Source organism: Siniperca chuatsi, linkage group LG14 (genome assembly GCF_020085105.1).
Source record: "Siniperca chuatsi isolate FFG_IHB_CAS linkage group LG14, ASM2008510v1, whole genome shotgun sequence".
Lineage (NCBI taxonomy): Eukaryota > Metazoa > Chordata > Actinopteri > Centrarchiformes > Sinipercidae > Siniperca > Siniperca chuatsi.
Genome location: NC_058055.1, coordinates 6,450,252 through 6,465,883, shown reverse-complemented (window position 1 = coordinate 6,465,883; position 15,632 = coordinate 6,450,252). Strand labels below are relative to the sequence as shown.

The following is a 15,632-nucleotide window of genomic DNA, read 5'->3' as shown; positions in this document are numbered from 1 at the left end:
CTAGAATTGCCTGGCTGAAAGGCTGAATGTGAGATTGCAGGATGGATGAATTTTGCAGTGCATTATTATTATTAATAAAAGCAGAAAGTCTAGAACTTTTTGCCAGTTAAATAAATAACTTACAGATACAAAAGGGCACTCACATTAGGTCTCTTCTTACTGTAATTTTCTGAAATTTAGTACTTTGTTGTGTTGTCAGAACAAAAATGACAGTGACAGTTGACTGTCAGTAGTCCTTGCGGGCATCTATTAGCATTAGCTTATCTTCTTCCATTAAACCGGTCAGTGTTTATTGTTGGCTAATGCTAGCTAGCTAACACTAACAAGCTGTCAGCACTTCCGCCCAGAAGATGCCTCTAAATGTCTGATTGAGCAGCTTCCAGCAACACAATCCATTTCTGTGCCATTGAAAATTCATGTCACAGTGGAAAACAATTGATTCAGTTATTAAAGACGAAAAGCAAAATAATTTTCATTTTAATATATGTTTTTCATTTAATTATGACAAAGTAAATGCATACATAAAAATGAAATGCATATCACAATGTGTCTTGTATGTCACTTTATTTCTTTGTTTGAGTTGTTTTTGTTTAGGCATTTTAAATCTTATCTGATACATTTTGGGCCCTGACAAAATGGTCACGACTGTGTTGCTTATCTTTGACGCAGCCACCAGAGGGCAACACTTACCTCACAATCAGACATACTGTAAATCAGCTTCGAGAGCCAGATGCAGATTGTCTCTGTGTCTGCTGCATATGGTCTGTTCACAGTTCATCTCTGATTCTGATTCATTTCAGCCTTTTGATGGTGGATTTAGCCTACTGCTAGGCATGGTAGTGGACCCTAATCTTCCTGGAGGACACCACAGAAAAGTATAAAATGATAACACGTTATGATCATATCACACGATTCCACTAAAAATCGACTACCTATAATTTTGAATTATTCACCAGCCCTACTAATAATGATATGGGAATATTTCAAGCCTTATGGTTGGAAATTAGTGGCTGTTAATTTAAGATTTAAAGTTGTTATTTAAGTATATGAGTGTTCTTTTAGAATCCCAAATATTTTAGGCTCTTGAGCTCCACACACAGTGTAATTATGTTCTCATGTTCTTTAATTAATAGCAATTAGACATGTCATTATCACCCTCTCCTGCTCCTGGTCAGTGTGTCAACAGTTTTGATTTTATCAACAGCATTTACATCGGGAGCAAGGAAAAGAAAATGACCTCAAATAGCTCAGTACAAAACATTTCCTCCATAATGGTCCAGGCAGTGCAGCGAACGCCTACATGGCATCATACGACCACGGCAGGAAGACGTAGAAGACTTAGTCAGATTTGAGGAAACAGTTCAAGCACCAACATGTTTCTGGTAGAAGGACAGGTTATTTAGTAATACACTATTGCTTTGTAACTTGGTACCCACATAAGCAGAAATGGTTTGTTTCAGAGGAATTGTGATCCGTAAGTGTAGTAATGTGATTGACGTATTGTTGGGTCAGTCCCAACAGGTAAAGCAGCATACAGTATATTCAATTTCTCCTTTCAAGAAATGAAATCCTTGGTATTTCTGTGAGAGACAGTTTATGTCCTGACTGGACTGTCTGTGTTGAAATGTTGCTGTACATGAACAAAGAGGATGTTCAGTCTTGTTGCAGCATATCACAAGTTGCTGTAATAATGAACCAATCTGACACGTTGTTCCGTTTTTTACAGTAACCTTCAGTTCTTCTTCCAATTGACTCATTTCCTGATTTAAAGCCTATACACTTTCAATATCAACCAAGGTATCAACCTGAGCTTCAACTTCAGCTTGTGTGGAAAGCTGAAGCCATGCACTGCAGCTCTGCACTCCTAACATCTTCTGATGTTTGTGAGATTTTGGGCTTCTCCTTCTTCTCTGATATAACTGGAATTGCCTTTATAGCCACGCTAGTATGGCTCTAGGGATGGCAATGTTGGTCTGTCTGTCGGACCACCACTTTGGTCCAGACTGAAATTGATGGATTGTGGTTAACAAGTTGTATAGATATTCATTGTCCCCAGAGGATGAATCCTAATAACTTTAGTGATCTAGTGCCACCAGCAGGTAAACACATCCATTTGTCCAGTACTTTGGTACCTGAAAAACTAATGACATTCCAATCAGCCTCAGCTGTACTTTTATTTTAGTGCTAATAAGAACATGTTAGCATGCTAACACACTAAACTAATATGGTGAACATGGTAAACATGATATCTGCCAGCTCTTTCTCACGCTCTCACGCTGCCTCTTTTTTTAAACCTCTAGTGGCATCTATCCATGCAGATATTTTTGAATTTATTTGACCAGGTTTTGAGATATTTGTGTCTGAGATTTCTGCCCCCACCTTTAATACAAATGAGGTGAATGGAATTTAATTTGTGGTGCTCACATCATAAAAAAAATCACACAAAAACATTCAAAGAAATATTGAGAAATAGCCGCTTTGAAAACTGTCCAAAGTGAGGTCTGTGGAATTTCCAGTCACCTCCATTGCACTGGGGTGGAGGCAGAAATCTCAGAGGCAAATATTTCAAAACCTGGACAAATAAAACCAAAACTTGCATTAAAGCTGCAGCATTTTATAGCGGTGGCGCCTGCCTTGCCTGACATTGGCTTACATCCAGCTGGATGTTGAAAGTTAGTAACCCTGTGGTGAACATGTTAGCAAGCTGACATTAGCATTTAGCTCAAAGCACCACTGTGCATTTATACAGCTTCACAGAGCTGCTAGCATGGCTGTAGACTCTTAGTCTTGTTTCTCAACAGATAATCATTTATCTGTCCCTTTAAAAATAGCAGTTTGTGCCAATTGGCACATATTACATTATTTCTATTAGAGCATTTTAGGTTATTATTTAGATTGTCATACAGCTCATTTTTTTGCAATCCTTGCAAAATCCTTACAATCCTGCCAAATCCTTGCAATCCGACCAAATTCTAGGCATGGCCATTTTGTGCCAATTTCCAATGTATATTCATTTGTCTTTTGGAAATAGGCTTCAACCAGATTTAGATTTGGATTTTAAACATGATTCCAAAATAAGATGTTCCATGTGCTAATCTCTAGAGATTAGAAAGCACTGCACACAAGTGAGAAAAACATTTTCCAGATGGGAAACCTTTTATGTAATATTCTTAATATTTCAACTTTCATTCACACTGAAATGGAATCATTCACTTATATTATAATTGTTTGTTTGCTTCCTTTCCTCTGAGAATGAAGATTAGAAATGCAAAGCACCTCGCAGTATATGAAAGGACGGAGAGTGAACTGTTTCTCCGTGTGCCCCCAAACAAAATGATGATAAAACATAAGAAGGCTTAATGTCTGCAAATGGTGATATGAGAGTAGGCAAACAAGCTGAACTGTGGCATACACACTGTGTGTTTGTGTTGAGCTTATGTCGTGTCTGTCTCCGCCTGACATGCAGGAAGAGAGCGTCAGTGGAAATGATAAGGTTTGCTTGCACAGAGAGAGGAGGAGGTCCGGTCCTTGTGCGGCAGCTGTTAGTTGAACTTGCCACCAAGTCAAGAATGAATTCCTATAATGTCTTTTGACTTATTTTGTGTGCTGCAAATAACAAAAAAGGAGAAGAGAGAGGCAATGAAAAGCCAGGAGATGCAGTGATGTGAATGGGAAGATGCACCAATTTGACTGACTGAAAAGAGAAAGAGAGTGACCCTCTGCAGAGAGAGAGAGAGAGAGAGAGAGAGTATGTGGAAAAGAGGAAGTCCTACACTTCAGGACTTCTCATGAAGCACGTCAGACGTTACTTATGAGAAGAAGCAGAGGACCTTCGCCACTAGTGAGGAACGAGGCAGAGGCAACCAGGAGGAGAATCTGGGTGTTTATATGCAAGTGGGGTGAAGAGAGAGACCCTCCTCTCTGTGGGTCAGCCGATGAGAGAAGATGAAGAGCCAAATCTCCAACGCCCTCTCTGACTTCTTCTTTGAGTACGAGACCCCGCGCCAGGTGCTGGTGAGGAACAGGAGGGTGGGAGTGGTGTGCCGTCTGATCCAGCTGGGGGTCCTGGCTTACATCATCGGGTAAGACCCACACATTCATCCTTTTTCAGAGGGGGAACAGGTAGACTTGAGTGCAGAGAGGGTTTGCATTGTCTTGCATGTCTCAGCTTGCTTGTGGTGACACAGTTGGATGCAAAATGACCTCTCAGTGACCCTGTTTCAACAACTTTAGTTTTTTTGCTGACTGGGTTGTTTAGAGTGACATAACCCTGATGTTAATGTTGCACTCCATGACAAAAAAAGCATCATGTACTGATCAAATTCAAAGGAAGACAATTTGTTTGACTTCGTACTACCAAGGGTCAGAGATACATACTGTAACTTGTCAGGTAGCATTTACAAAGCAAATAGGCACTGCAAACAAACTGTTGTAAAAGTAAAGGCTGACTGAGTGCTGACAGAAAGGGCAAGACTGTGAGATCAGAGGACTGATAACTCTTATTATCTGCCCTTCTCAAGTTGAGACAAAAAATACAGCATGCTTGTTAACTTACGCGTGCTATCTCCACACACATGCGTGGACATGTTGGAGCCATTCTCTGGAAATTCACGCTGAAGAAGGGAGAGTCTGTTTTTTGTCTCGCTTCACTTCACAGCACAGCAACTAGGTTTCTGCTTTTGTTAGCTTGAAATTACTCATGGACTGTCTGTGTTTGTGCATGTGATCTACTATGTCTCTGAGCCTCTGAGCAGCAGAACCTGAGGAACTGTGTGTGATGAACACGCTGAGGCATATGCTAGCACAGATAACAATCAACTGATGCCCAATTTGCTGCCAAACGGCACAGAGACATATTACCTTCTGCTGGTTGATTGATGGTGACCAAAAATGTGATAAAGACAAATTTAAGAATATCTCCTCTTGCTAATGGTAAGGTTATTTTTTTAAAGGGAAACAGCAAGCTGATTTAAACTGACTGGAAACACCCCACTTTTGCTTCCTCTTCGTGCTCCAGATCTTGCGTTCATCATGGTGCTTTAATCTTGACAGTCATCAAGATCATATCATTTGAGTTAGATCACAACAAATGATAGGTGGATGATTGTTTCTTTCATTTCAAACCTTGAAAAACCGTAAGCTGAGGTAACTGTGAAATCTGGTTTTAGTTTGCATTGTGCAAAGGGAGCAGCCACAAAGGTTTAGTCTCTTTTGGTATTAAGACTCCCCATTTGTAATTTAAATCAACACAAAATAAATCTGTATTGTAGTTTTTGGTACACTTTTATGGATATATTTTTGTGCTTTCATTATCTCAACTTTATTCTCATATATGAAAAACGATGAATCCTTGGCCAGCTACAGTTTGAGCATGAATGGTTTTGAAAATATTTTATATATCAATTGAAAGTAAATCTCTTAAGAAAGTCAAAAGGCAAATACTCATTTAATTGAGAACAGCAGCTTCAGCAAACCACAATGACTATTCTTTTAATGAATTCCCATCTTGTCACTTTTAAGTTGACAAAAATGCCAAGACATTGTTTTCATAGTGATTAGTTGAAGGTTTTTTTTTTCATTCTGATTGTCTTCACAAAATGAACACTAATCTCAGCGCGACAGTATGGTGGGAAGAAAAGCCCTCCACACATCACGCAGCCTCTCCCGTGCCTCCTTCTGTCACAGCAGATACAGATCTCACTTAGACTGCTGTTTTGGAAGATCTTTCCATTATTTCACGCTCTTTGGTTTCTCTATTCCATTAATGTGCTCTATTTTTTCTCCACTTCTTCTTGAATGTAGCCCCCAACTTGCATAATTAGATTTTCCTAACTGATAGAAGTCGTGGCTTTTATCTTTTTGCATAGCCTGTTTCAGTCTGCAGTTTGAAAGATGTTTCTGTTCGTGTTGCTGTGAGGTGCTTGTCCACAAACAAATGAACTCATGTTGCAATACACGCCATCCTGTGGCTTTCTGCCATTGCTTTTCACATCCTATATAAAATAGCTCTGCATGTGCGAGCGTGTGTGTGTATACAGTATCTTCCCAGTGCACACCGGCTGTTAACCCGTTTATACGTCCTGGCCAGACACACAGATAGAGCAACACAATGAGATCAGAAAGTCCCAGAGTGTGAAGCTAGTTTTTGCTTGAAGTGAATCCTTTCATGTGACGAAGGGTTCGGGCACCTGCTCTTAATTTAGTCAACTTGACATAACCGCAGTTTTCCCACTGGTCTTTACAAGCAGAACAAACATGGAATATTTAACATTTGGCGCGTAAGAGAAAATGCTGTAAAACCGGAAGTTCTACACTGGACCTCTCATCTCTTTATAGATTATCAAAAGTGGTGTAAGAAGTACTCAGATCATTTGCTTAAGTAAAAATACCAAACAACAATGTAAAAATACAAGTAAAAGTACTGCATTCAAATTCCTACTTATGTAAAAGTAAAGAAGTATTATCAGAAAAATGTACTTAAAGTTTCAAAAGTAAAAGTACTTGTTCTACATCAAATTGGCCCCTGTGACTGACATATTATTATTAGATTGTTAATACTGATGCATCAGTGTGTAACCAGCATTTTACTGTTGTGGCTGGTTGAGGTAGAACTATATACAATTTGGTAGTTTAGTCCAGTGGTTCCCAACTTAGCCATCAGGCCCCTCCAAAGGGTCACTAGATAAATGTAAGGGGTCATGAGATAATTAATGAGAGAGGAAAGAGGAAAAAACAGTTCTGCTTTTATCAAATCTTTGCTTTTTTGTGAAACATTGAATACTTTTACATCTTTGGGCCTAAAACAGTTATTCAAATGAAATCATGTGAGAAGTTTAGAGGGGAAATGTCTCTTTGGTAGAACTGCTAACGTCTCATAGACATCTGAAACGTGAAAAGGGGCCCCAACTGGCAACAAGCGAAAAACAGTGAGAACCACAGGTTCTTTAGCAATGCATTACCTTTCATAAGCTTATCATATGTTTTTTTAAAATGTAAAATCTTAATCTGAAAAGTAAATAGTAACTACAGCTTCCAAATAAATGTAGTGGTGTAAAACGTATAATATTTCCCTCTGAAACGTGCAAGCTGACATTTTAATATGACATCCAGATTCCTTAGAAATCTGTGGCTCTGTGCTATAACCTGGGAAAGTTACTGTATCCCTACTAAACCACAACTGTGAGAAAGCATATTATTTACTTTCTACTTGAGCCACTTTAAATTTCTTAACAGACATGTAACATATTTTGAAATTGGGAAGTTGCCACTTTGAAAACTATGCTAGTAAATGTCTGCATACTGAGATTCCGTATGTCCGATTTGTCTTAGTGGCGGTAAAGGGATAAGTACGACCGCCATGACATTGCACAACCGCAGTCACTTGCACATGTGTCTCTGTGAGGTATGCTTCTGGCATTTGGGATTGCTGTGCAAAATGCCGACATCACCACTGTACATGCCCTTGCCTGTGGGGTTGGATGGTTGGCTGCGGCGGAGTGGGAGTCTGAGGTGCTGACAGGGCTGACAGGATGCTTTCTGTGTCTCTTACAGGTGGGTGTTCATCTACGAGAAAGGCTACCAGTCCACAGATACAGCCATAAGTTCCGTATTCAGCAAAATGAAAGGAGTGGGCTATACCAATGTGAGTGGAAATGAGATGGTCTGGGATGTGGCCGACTACGTCTTCCCCCCGCAGGTTGGTGACTGGTTGGCTGAAGCCTTTCATGCATGCAGGAACATTTAATATGTGTGTGTATAACATGACTCCTACTTGGTCAAGAATTTGTTCTGTATTATAGTAAATCTGTGTCCGACTCAGATGTCATGAAGTCAGCATCCACAGTCCATGCATCAAACCGTCAGAGTGAAAAAACATCAGGCTGAGTCAGACAAGCAACGTCAAAACTCTTACCTGCTCCCTGAGCTGGTCACTGGTCAGATTGTGATCAAGGTTTAGTTATGCTTTTAAAACATCCGTGTTCGCTTGATTTTATGCCAGATCTAATCATTGACGACACAAGGATAAAGTACACACAGATTGAAAGTCACTGTTGGTTTGTTGACCCTGATGATAATCTGGCTTTGTCAACATCAAGGTGTCTTCGTACTTTTCAAAACTGCATGCATCCTGTAAAATACTGAGCAAACAATCCTTCAAAAGGGAGACTCAAATATATTTCTTTGTTTACCTAAAATATTGCTGGGTAAAGATATACAATGAAGATTGTCATGTTTGCTTTGAGGTCTGGGTGTGGGCCTTTTTTAATTCAGAGCGGGTTTGGCACTTTGGTATGATAAATCCAACCAACAAGATGAAAAGGTCACTTTGGTATAACGTCTCACGCTTTGATGAGGTAGGTATCAACTACCAGTTCATCTTTATTCTGAAATCCACCGCTTTGTCTGTGAGTATTTCCCCAGACAGTCGTTGTTTTACTAATTGAGTTCATCACTTTGGATGTTTTCATGTAGCAATGGTTTAGTTTGAGAGAAACTTCATCAAAAAGGCCATACTTTATGCTCTGAATATGACTTCTGTGGCAATAAACTTTATGGTCAACAGCACCAAAGTGGCATATTGTGGTGTAGAATCCAGCATCTTGTCTACAGTGTAACATTATCGATGATACCACCTTACATCAAGAAAATTCCAAGGACATCTGGTGGATTAGTGGAGAGTGACAATGAATGTGTTTGAGGAAGTGGAATGTGGCTGGATGGAGGGACAGAGAGGCAAACTGTGACACATACAAAGTCAATGGAAAGACGCAATTGGATGCAAAGTTGTCTGGGGCAGCGTGAAATTGAAGCGAAGACGAGAGAGAAAAAGGAGAGACAAAGAACTGGAGTTTCTGCTGAGTTCTGAGTTCAGTCAGAGGCTGAGCTTTCACACAAACACGCACAGACACAGTACCATGGACACAGTACTACAGATGTGGTTGGTGCGTCCGTTGCTAGCTATCTTACAGCTAACATCTGTACAGTTGGTATACTGGCTGGGAGAATCAACACGGACTGCAGCACCAGCTGGTTAGCTTAGCTTAGCAGAGCATAAGACTTGAATCAGGAAACAGCTAGCCTGACTCTGTTTTACGGGGTGTTATACCTCACATAAAACCACAAAGTGTTGTTTTTGTATGGATAAAACAAACCAGATATAACATGTTAATTAGTGAGCTTTTAGAGGTGCTGGTAGGTGGATTTGTTATCTTCAAAAAGAGCCAGGCTAGCTGTTTCCCCCTGTTTTCAGTCTTTATGCTAAGCTAAGATACCAGTCTCCAGGCTGTAGCTTAATACTCAGCAAGAAAGCAAAAAAGCTATTTTGCAAAATGTCAAACTATTCCTTTAAGCTGACAACTGACCATAAAACAAAATGTGACTTTTTGGCATATAAAAGTTTTTGTTTGATGTTGATTTGTGATATCAGTCACCAGTGGGATGCAACTGAAGAATGTTTACCAGGCTGCCTACAATAAACTTTAGCATGTTGCATAACAACTACTGCATCCTGTAATATGAAATGTTATGGCCTAAATAAATTAAATAAACATTTTACATAACACATTATTTCTTTAACCTCAGGGAGACTCATCTTTTGTGGTCATGACAAACTACATCATAACTGAAGGTCAGAAGATGGGAAAGTGTCCAGAGGTGGGTGAAAATGCTCCCATTTTTCTTTTTCATGTCTCCTCCGTGCTTTCCTCTTCCTCTCTGTTTTTGGTCCTTCTCCCTCGGACATATACACTTCCATAAATAGTAAAACTAAACGGAAATTGTGTCTCATTCCAAGACTGTTTCTGTAATTGGGTAATTGTGTAGCTGTCGAATAGCAGAAAAAAAATCTTTCTAAACTTTATGGCCTTAAGATGACATAAACAGCAGTTTCTGTGTTAAAGTAAACTTTATTTTCACATTGCCATGTTGTTTTCAAGTTCAAAATGTACTGGTTTCTTCACATCCACATTCCACAGTTGTATACACACACTGACCCAAATCTCTTGTTTATAACAGCTCCAAGACCAGAACAACTGCAACTCAGATGGTGACTGTGAAGAAGGGCAAATCAAACGTACGGGACATGGTAAATCCTGACTGCCTGATAGTCAGTCCTCACTATGTAACCGCCTGCTTTCTGTGACTAAACTCAAATCGTTCTAGATCTTTGACTTTTTATTATCTTGTTTTACTTTGCCAAAAACAAAAGCCCTTCTTAAACTTATTAAAGCCAGTGGATCATGTCAGGTTATGGAGCAGTGTATTTGCAAAATGGGATGTGGATCGTGAGAATTGCTATAGGACGGGCTCACTCAGTAGAAACTAAAAAACTCCAGATCTGACTCATCACTGTCGCTGCTAAGGTAAACATTTATACATAATTCATGCATTGTACTTGTCCAGCACCAACTTAAAAAATTAAATAAATCAACATTAAAATCAACAACCTAAGTCTTGGCGACCAAACACATAGTGTGTGTGTTCGTATTATGGCTAATTGATCATTGAAGCGTGCAAGTAAAACCCTGCCTTAAGCAAGTAGACACACGCATGTAAATATAAGCACAGCCACAGATGTCACAGTAACTCACATGAGTAAATCATGAGCACACAGAGACATTAAAAACAAATAACCATTCAGACAAGGGCTTTTTTTAATAGGTCCAAACATATAAAGTATTGTCTACGAGTTCAAAGAGCAGTTACATAAATTTATTGTCCTTTTCTGTCCCAGGGTTAAATTCTGAGCCTTTCAAGTCCTCTGTGTCCCACATCGACTTCAATAAGACCAATGTTAGCCAAAGCTTTTCATCTGTCTGTTTCAGACCAGTCAAATTCACCTTGAGGTGCCAGTATCTCTTTAGAGGCGGCATGCTGTCTCTATGCTTGTAGACAAGTAAACATGGGGGGTGCCCCTGTAGCTAAACAGACTGGTGGGCTCCAGTGAAGGGTCAGAGAGTGAAGCTGGGTGACAAAATGTGAACTCATCCAGCACATGATGAGAGAAACTGATAACCAACAAAGCTCATCACATGGTAAGAAATGATATGTTAGGCTCAGGGTGAGATAAAGGAAACCGTTATTTCAGCATTTGCTTTGCTTCAGTTTTATATCTTGCTTGCTGCTAATTCAAGATAGGATGATGAAAGCCTGCGTCTTTCTTTTTCTGCTGCTCAAAACACATGTTGTACTTCTGCTTAATGCTTGCTCCAGTTTTAAGTTTTGTTTCTAATGATGAACTCCAATATGTTTTTATTTCAAGGACAAATGACGGGAGTCTGTGTGAATGACACTAAGACCTGTGAGGTGTTGACTTGGTGCCCTATTGAGAATGATAAGAACATACCAGAGTATGTGTAAACACTGAATTATTCATACTGCAAGCTGATACTGAATTGCAATGCATCTGGTGATTGAATTCATAATGATTCTGTGCTGTTAACTTGATTAAATAATTGTACATGATATATATTGTTGATGATTTATGCTCATCATAATCCTCACATACTGAATTTGATACTCTTCTCTCTTCCGTTTATTTCCATCTAGTCCTCCTCTGTTGATGTCTGCAGAGAACTACACACTGTTCATCAAAAATTCTGTAACTTTCCCCTTATTTGGCGTCACAAGGTGATGGACCTCATTCATATCAAATTAAATTTAGCTCAGCAGATGCCACACATGTTTCCAAATATAGATAAGTAAATAGAAATAAGCCAGGTTTTTGCATATGTTGTTACAACTTTATCCTAAGCTAAATAATGATAAATAAAAACACTTAAAGGGGCACTCCACTGATTTTACACAGATAGGTCAGTTTACACGTCATGATTAGTGTATGTACCAGGGCATTTACCAGGCAGGTAAGATCTAATGAAAGATTTTTACTGAACTGCATTATGGGAATTGTGGGATCCAGTGTTTTTGGAGCTTGACTCATACTAGGAACCAAAAGTCAGGATATCTCGGCTTTTACTGCACTGATTTTGACTTGTCTTTTTTTTAAATCTGTCTCTCACAAGTCCCCAAACGTTATGAAAGTGCGACACTAAATCGCTGGAGTGCCCCTTTAATTTAGAAAGTTTTGCCATACCTGGGGTTTAAACTGATGTTGTTGGTAAAAGCAAACAAGCACACCTTGTCTTTAAATGTTTAAAGACAATACATCTCTTAAATGCATAATTGCTAAAATTACTTTTTCCACTTTAGTCATGCTGTAGATGATGCTGAAAGATAAAGGAGGATTTTATGCTTTTAATTGTGCAAAGAAGTAAATCTCAGATGGTCAGTTAACAAGATTTAAAAAATCATAAGAAATCATGCAGACAACCTTATTATGTTTTCCTGGACAAAATTGAACACACTGAAATTGCTCTTTTTAGAGTATAACTGTGTTTTATAATGACGAATTGTGTTTTCAGGAGTAACCTGGTGGAGGGTATTGATGCTGTGTACATCAACGAATGCCTTTATGATCCAAAGGATTCTCCACTGTGTCCCATATTCAGACTGGGAGACATAGTTAAACTGTCTGGCTTCAATTTTACAACAATAGCCAAAGTGGTAAGTTAGCTGCATAAGATCTTTACTCAACCCTGAAGGGATGATTCTTCAGGTGGAGAGGCAGATTTCCATCTAATCACAATTTTAAACTTGTTTCTCATGTTGTAATGGAGACTTGTATCGCATATTATGTGCTTGTGTCTTGACAGGGAGGGGCCATTGGTATTGTGATCGACTGGACGTGTAACCTAGATGTGGATGTAAAACACTGTAAACCAAAGTACAACTTCCACGGTCTGTACGGAAACCCTGATGAGACAGACAAAGCCAGAGCTTCAGTGGGCTACAATTTCAGGTGTTTACTTCACTGAATGAACATAAACTCAGATGTTTTTACACTGCAGAAATACCTCTTGGTCCTATCTCTGCTGCTTAAAGCAAGAGTTTGAGATTTTGGGAAGATGAAGTTAGAGGAGAAGATTGAGACCTCTCGCATGTTTGTGCGTTATGTATGAAGCTGCAGGCCAGCAGCCGGTTAGCTTAGCTTAGCATAAAAACTGGAAACAGGGGGAAACAGCTAGTCTGGCTCTGTTTAATAATGCCCCATAAAACCACAGAGTGTTGTTTTTTACACTTCAGTTGTACGATTTAAACACAAACTACACATGATGAGCTTTAGAGGTGCTGAGTTACCTTCGGACAAAGCCAGGCTTGCCGTTTCCCCGTTTCCAGTTTTTTGCTAAGCTAACCGTCTCCTGCCTGTAGCTTCATATTACACATACATGTGAGTGTCATCAATCTCTTCATCTAACTCTCAGTAAGAAAGCCAATAAGTGTATTTCCCAAAATGTTGAACTTTTTATTTAATGGAGGTACGGAATACTCTGAAGTCATTTTGTTTAGCAATTTCTATTTCATCTGCTCTGGTGGGAGTCAGTATTTCATTTTCAATGTGTTCAATCTGCATTAACTGCCTGACAAATATCAACAAAATACTGCTGATGGAAATAATTATTTTAATGTTGATATACGGTCACCATATCCAGTATTTACTATTATTGCTCACTGCATTTTCCATGGACTGGACTGAACTCACTGTGTGCTACTGATATTGCTCTGCTTCAGGCCTCCTTCAGGTCTGTTAAGTTTGTACTCAATGCAGACTGCTGGAAGTTTATGATTTAGTCATTAGTAGGATATTATTTAGGTAGTGCTAATTTGCTTTAGGGGTGTTGACTATAATTGCATGGGAAGTCTTCCATGCCATTACTGTTATCACCATTTTTATGAATTAGAAACAATTTATTCCTTTCTACCAGGTGATGTGACTTAAGATTTCAGTTTTGTTTTTTTACTGGTTAAATGCTGAAGATTTAAAAGCCCTCATGTTTTACAAAAGTTTATTTTGTGGGAGAAATGCTTTGGTAAATACATTCTACCTAACATGTGATGAATCCCATGGCTGTTTGTAGGTATGCAAAATATTATATGGAGGACAAAGTTCAGAAAAGAACCCTTCTGAAAGTATTTGGGATCAGGATCGATATCATTGTGCAGTCACTGGTAAGAAATATATTTGAATATTTTTATTTATATGAATTTCTGACTTGAGAAATAGTCAAAGAGAATTTTGAATCATCGGCACTATGTCCTTCACAGGCAAGACAATTTGATATCATCCCAACACTGACAGCTATAGGCTCTGGAGTGGGCATTTTTGGAGTGGTATGTTATAGCTTGACTAATATCTGCAATAATTGTTTATTGTCTGTGGAATACTTTGTATACAGACAAATATATTTCTGATTCTTTTTCAGGCAACTGTAGTATGTGACTTGGTGCTGCTCTATTTGCTACCAAAAAGAGAATTTTACAAGAACATGAAGTTCAAATACACAGACTCACATGTACAGGTAAGCTCTATGATGCATATAAACTGATAATCTAATGTCAATTCTGTTGTAATATAAGATCAGTTTGAACACAAGATGGCAGCAGAGAGGCATTTAACAATAACAGATACAGACAGAACAGACATCAACAGTATTTACATACATCAAAACTAGAAACCCCACTAGCACACAGGAGCAATGACCTTCAGTAACCATCAGATTAATGTTATGTTTATTCCAATAACATCCATGGGCAGTGCAGAACCATCTATGCATGGTACAGTACAGCCCCCCCCCCAGTTTCCCTCTTTAACTGAAGCAGGCAGACCATTTTGTATTTACAGCATGACAGCGAGTCGCTTGGTTTAGACACAAGCGTCTATTACACCCTTGAAGCAAATGCAAGACAAGTCCAAGGCACTGACCAGTCCAACGTGAGTGCATGTAGAAGACAGTAGAGTAGAATTTTTTAAATGTATTCTATTATGTGATGATGAGGAGAATCCTTTTTGTCATTACCTGAGAGGTCTAAATTGGACTTGACTTTCATCCTACAGGACCCTGATTCAGAGGCAGGTAGCACAGAGACTGAGGTATCTAAAGTAAGACATTCATATATTTCTTAGAACAATAAAGCCTGTTGGCTTTGTTTTTTTTTTTGGTGGCTGATGTCTTATTTATCTTCTTTTCCTGTGTAGAAGTGATCTGGGAGCAAACGTATAAGATGCTACTTTGAAGGTGTGCTGCACTGGAACTCTGCAATAGACCCTGCAAGACAACACACACACACACACACACACACACACACACACACATACTCTATATGGACTGGAAAGGACACAGTCAAATGACATTGCTTCACGTGTCTTCTAGTTCTTTTTGATCTTCAGCAACATCTTCAACTGTACCAACATCATTCCTCTCTTAAAGCCACTGAGGCTGACTCTTCCTATCGTATAGCATAGCTCAGCTGTATGTGTACTTTTTTGGGTGTAGCTCAGTTTGCTTTTGTTAATACCTTGGGTGTAACCTCCACGTCCATACAGGTGAAGTAAATATTTCTGGCCCTTCGGTGCTCCCGTGTGTACACAAATCATCCATAAGTCATCCATTACTTCTGCCACTGCCTTGTCAACGCAAGATATACACACATGTGGCTGTCATACTGTCAGAGTGATTCATCCCGAGTGCACCTTGTGATCGACAATTGAATTCAATAAAAGATGTACAGTAACATTA

General features: G+C 39.1%; 1 protein-coding gene across 7 annotated transcripts; it reads left to right on the top strand.

The window, feature by feature from the left end:
- The first annotated feature begins 3,495 nt into the window (after positions 1-3,495).
- On the top strand, positions 3,496-15,629 carry p2rx1 (purinergic receptor P2X, ligand-gated ion channel, 1). Of its 7 annotated transcripts, none has more exons than XM_044223503.1 (14): positions 3,504-4,082; positions 7,552-7,696; positions 9,583-9,654; positions 10,015-10,084; positions 11,261-11,348; positions 11,548-11,628; positions 12,420-12,561; positions 12,711-12,856; positions 13,974-14,064; positions 14,161-14,226; positions 14,319-14,414; positions 14,738-14,827; positions 14,951-14,995; positions 15,092-15,629. In XM_044223503.1, the coding sequence occupies exons 1-14, from the start codon at positions 3,946-3,948 to the stop codon at positions 15,095-15,097; spliced, it is 1,275 nt and encodes a 424-aa protein (XP_044079438.1). In that variant the 5' UTR covers positions 3,504-3,945; the 3' UTR covers positions 15,098-15,629. The 7 variants fall into 7 exon arrangements, with proteins under 7 accessions (XP_044079445.1, XP_044079438.1, XP_044079441.1 ...); XM_044223506.1 differs by having other exon boundaries at positions 3,505-4,082; positions 10,015-10,072; XM_044223504.1 differs by having other exon boundaries at positions 3,505-4,082; positions 14,951-14,986.
- The last annotated feature ends 3 nt before the right edge of the window (positions 15,630-15,632 follow it).

Bases quoted from the DNA above. Each gene is read 5' to 3' on its own strand.
- p2rx1 (XM_044223503.1), top strand. From the start codon at position 3,946: ATGAAGAGCCAAATCTCCAACGCCCTCTCTGACTTCTTCTTTGAGTAC. The intron at 14,065-14,160 runs GTAAGAAATATA...TGTCCTTCACAG, and splicing joins ATATCATTGTGCAGTCACTG to GCAAGACAATTTGATATCAT. The intron at 14,415-14,737 runs GTAAGCTCTATG...TTGTATTTACAG, and splicing joins ACACAGACTCACATGTACAG to CATGACAGCGAGTCGCTTGG.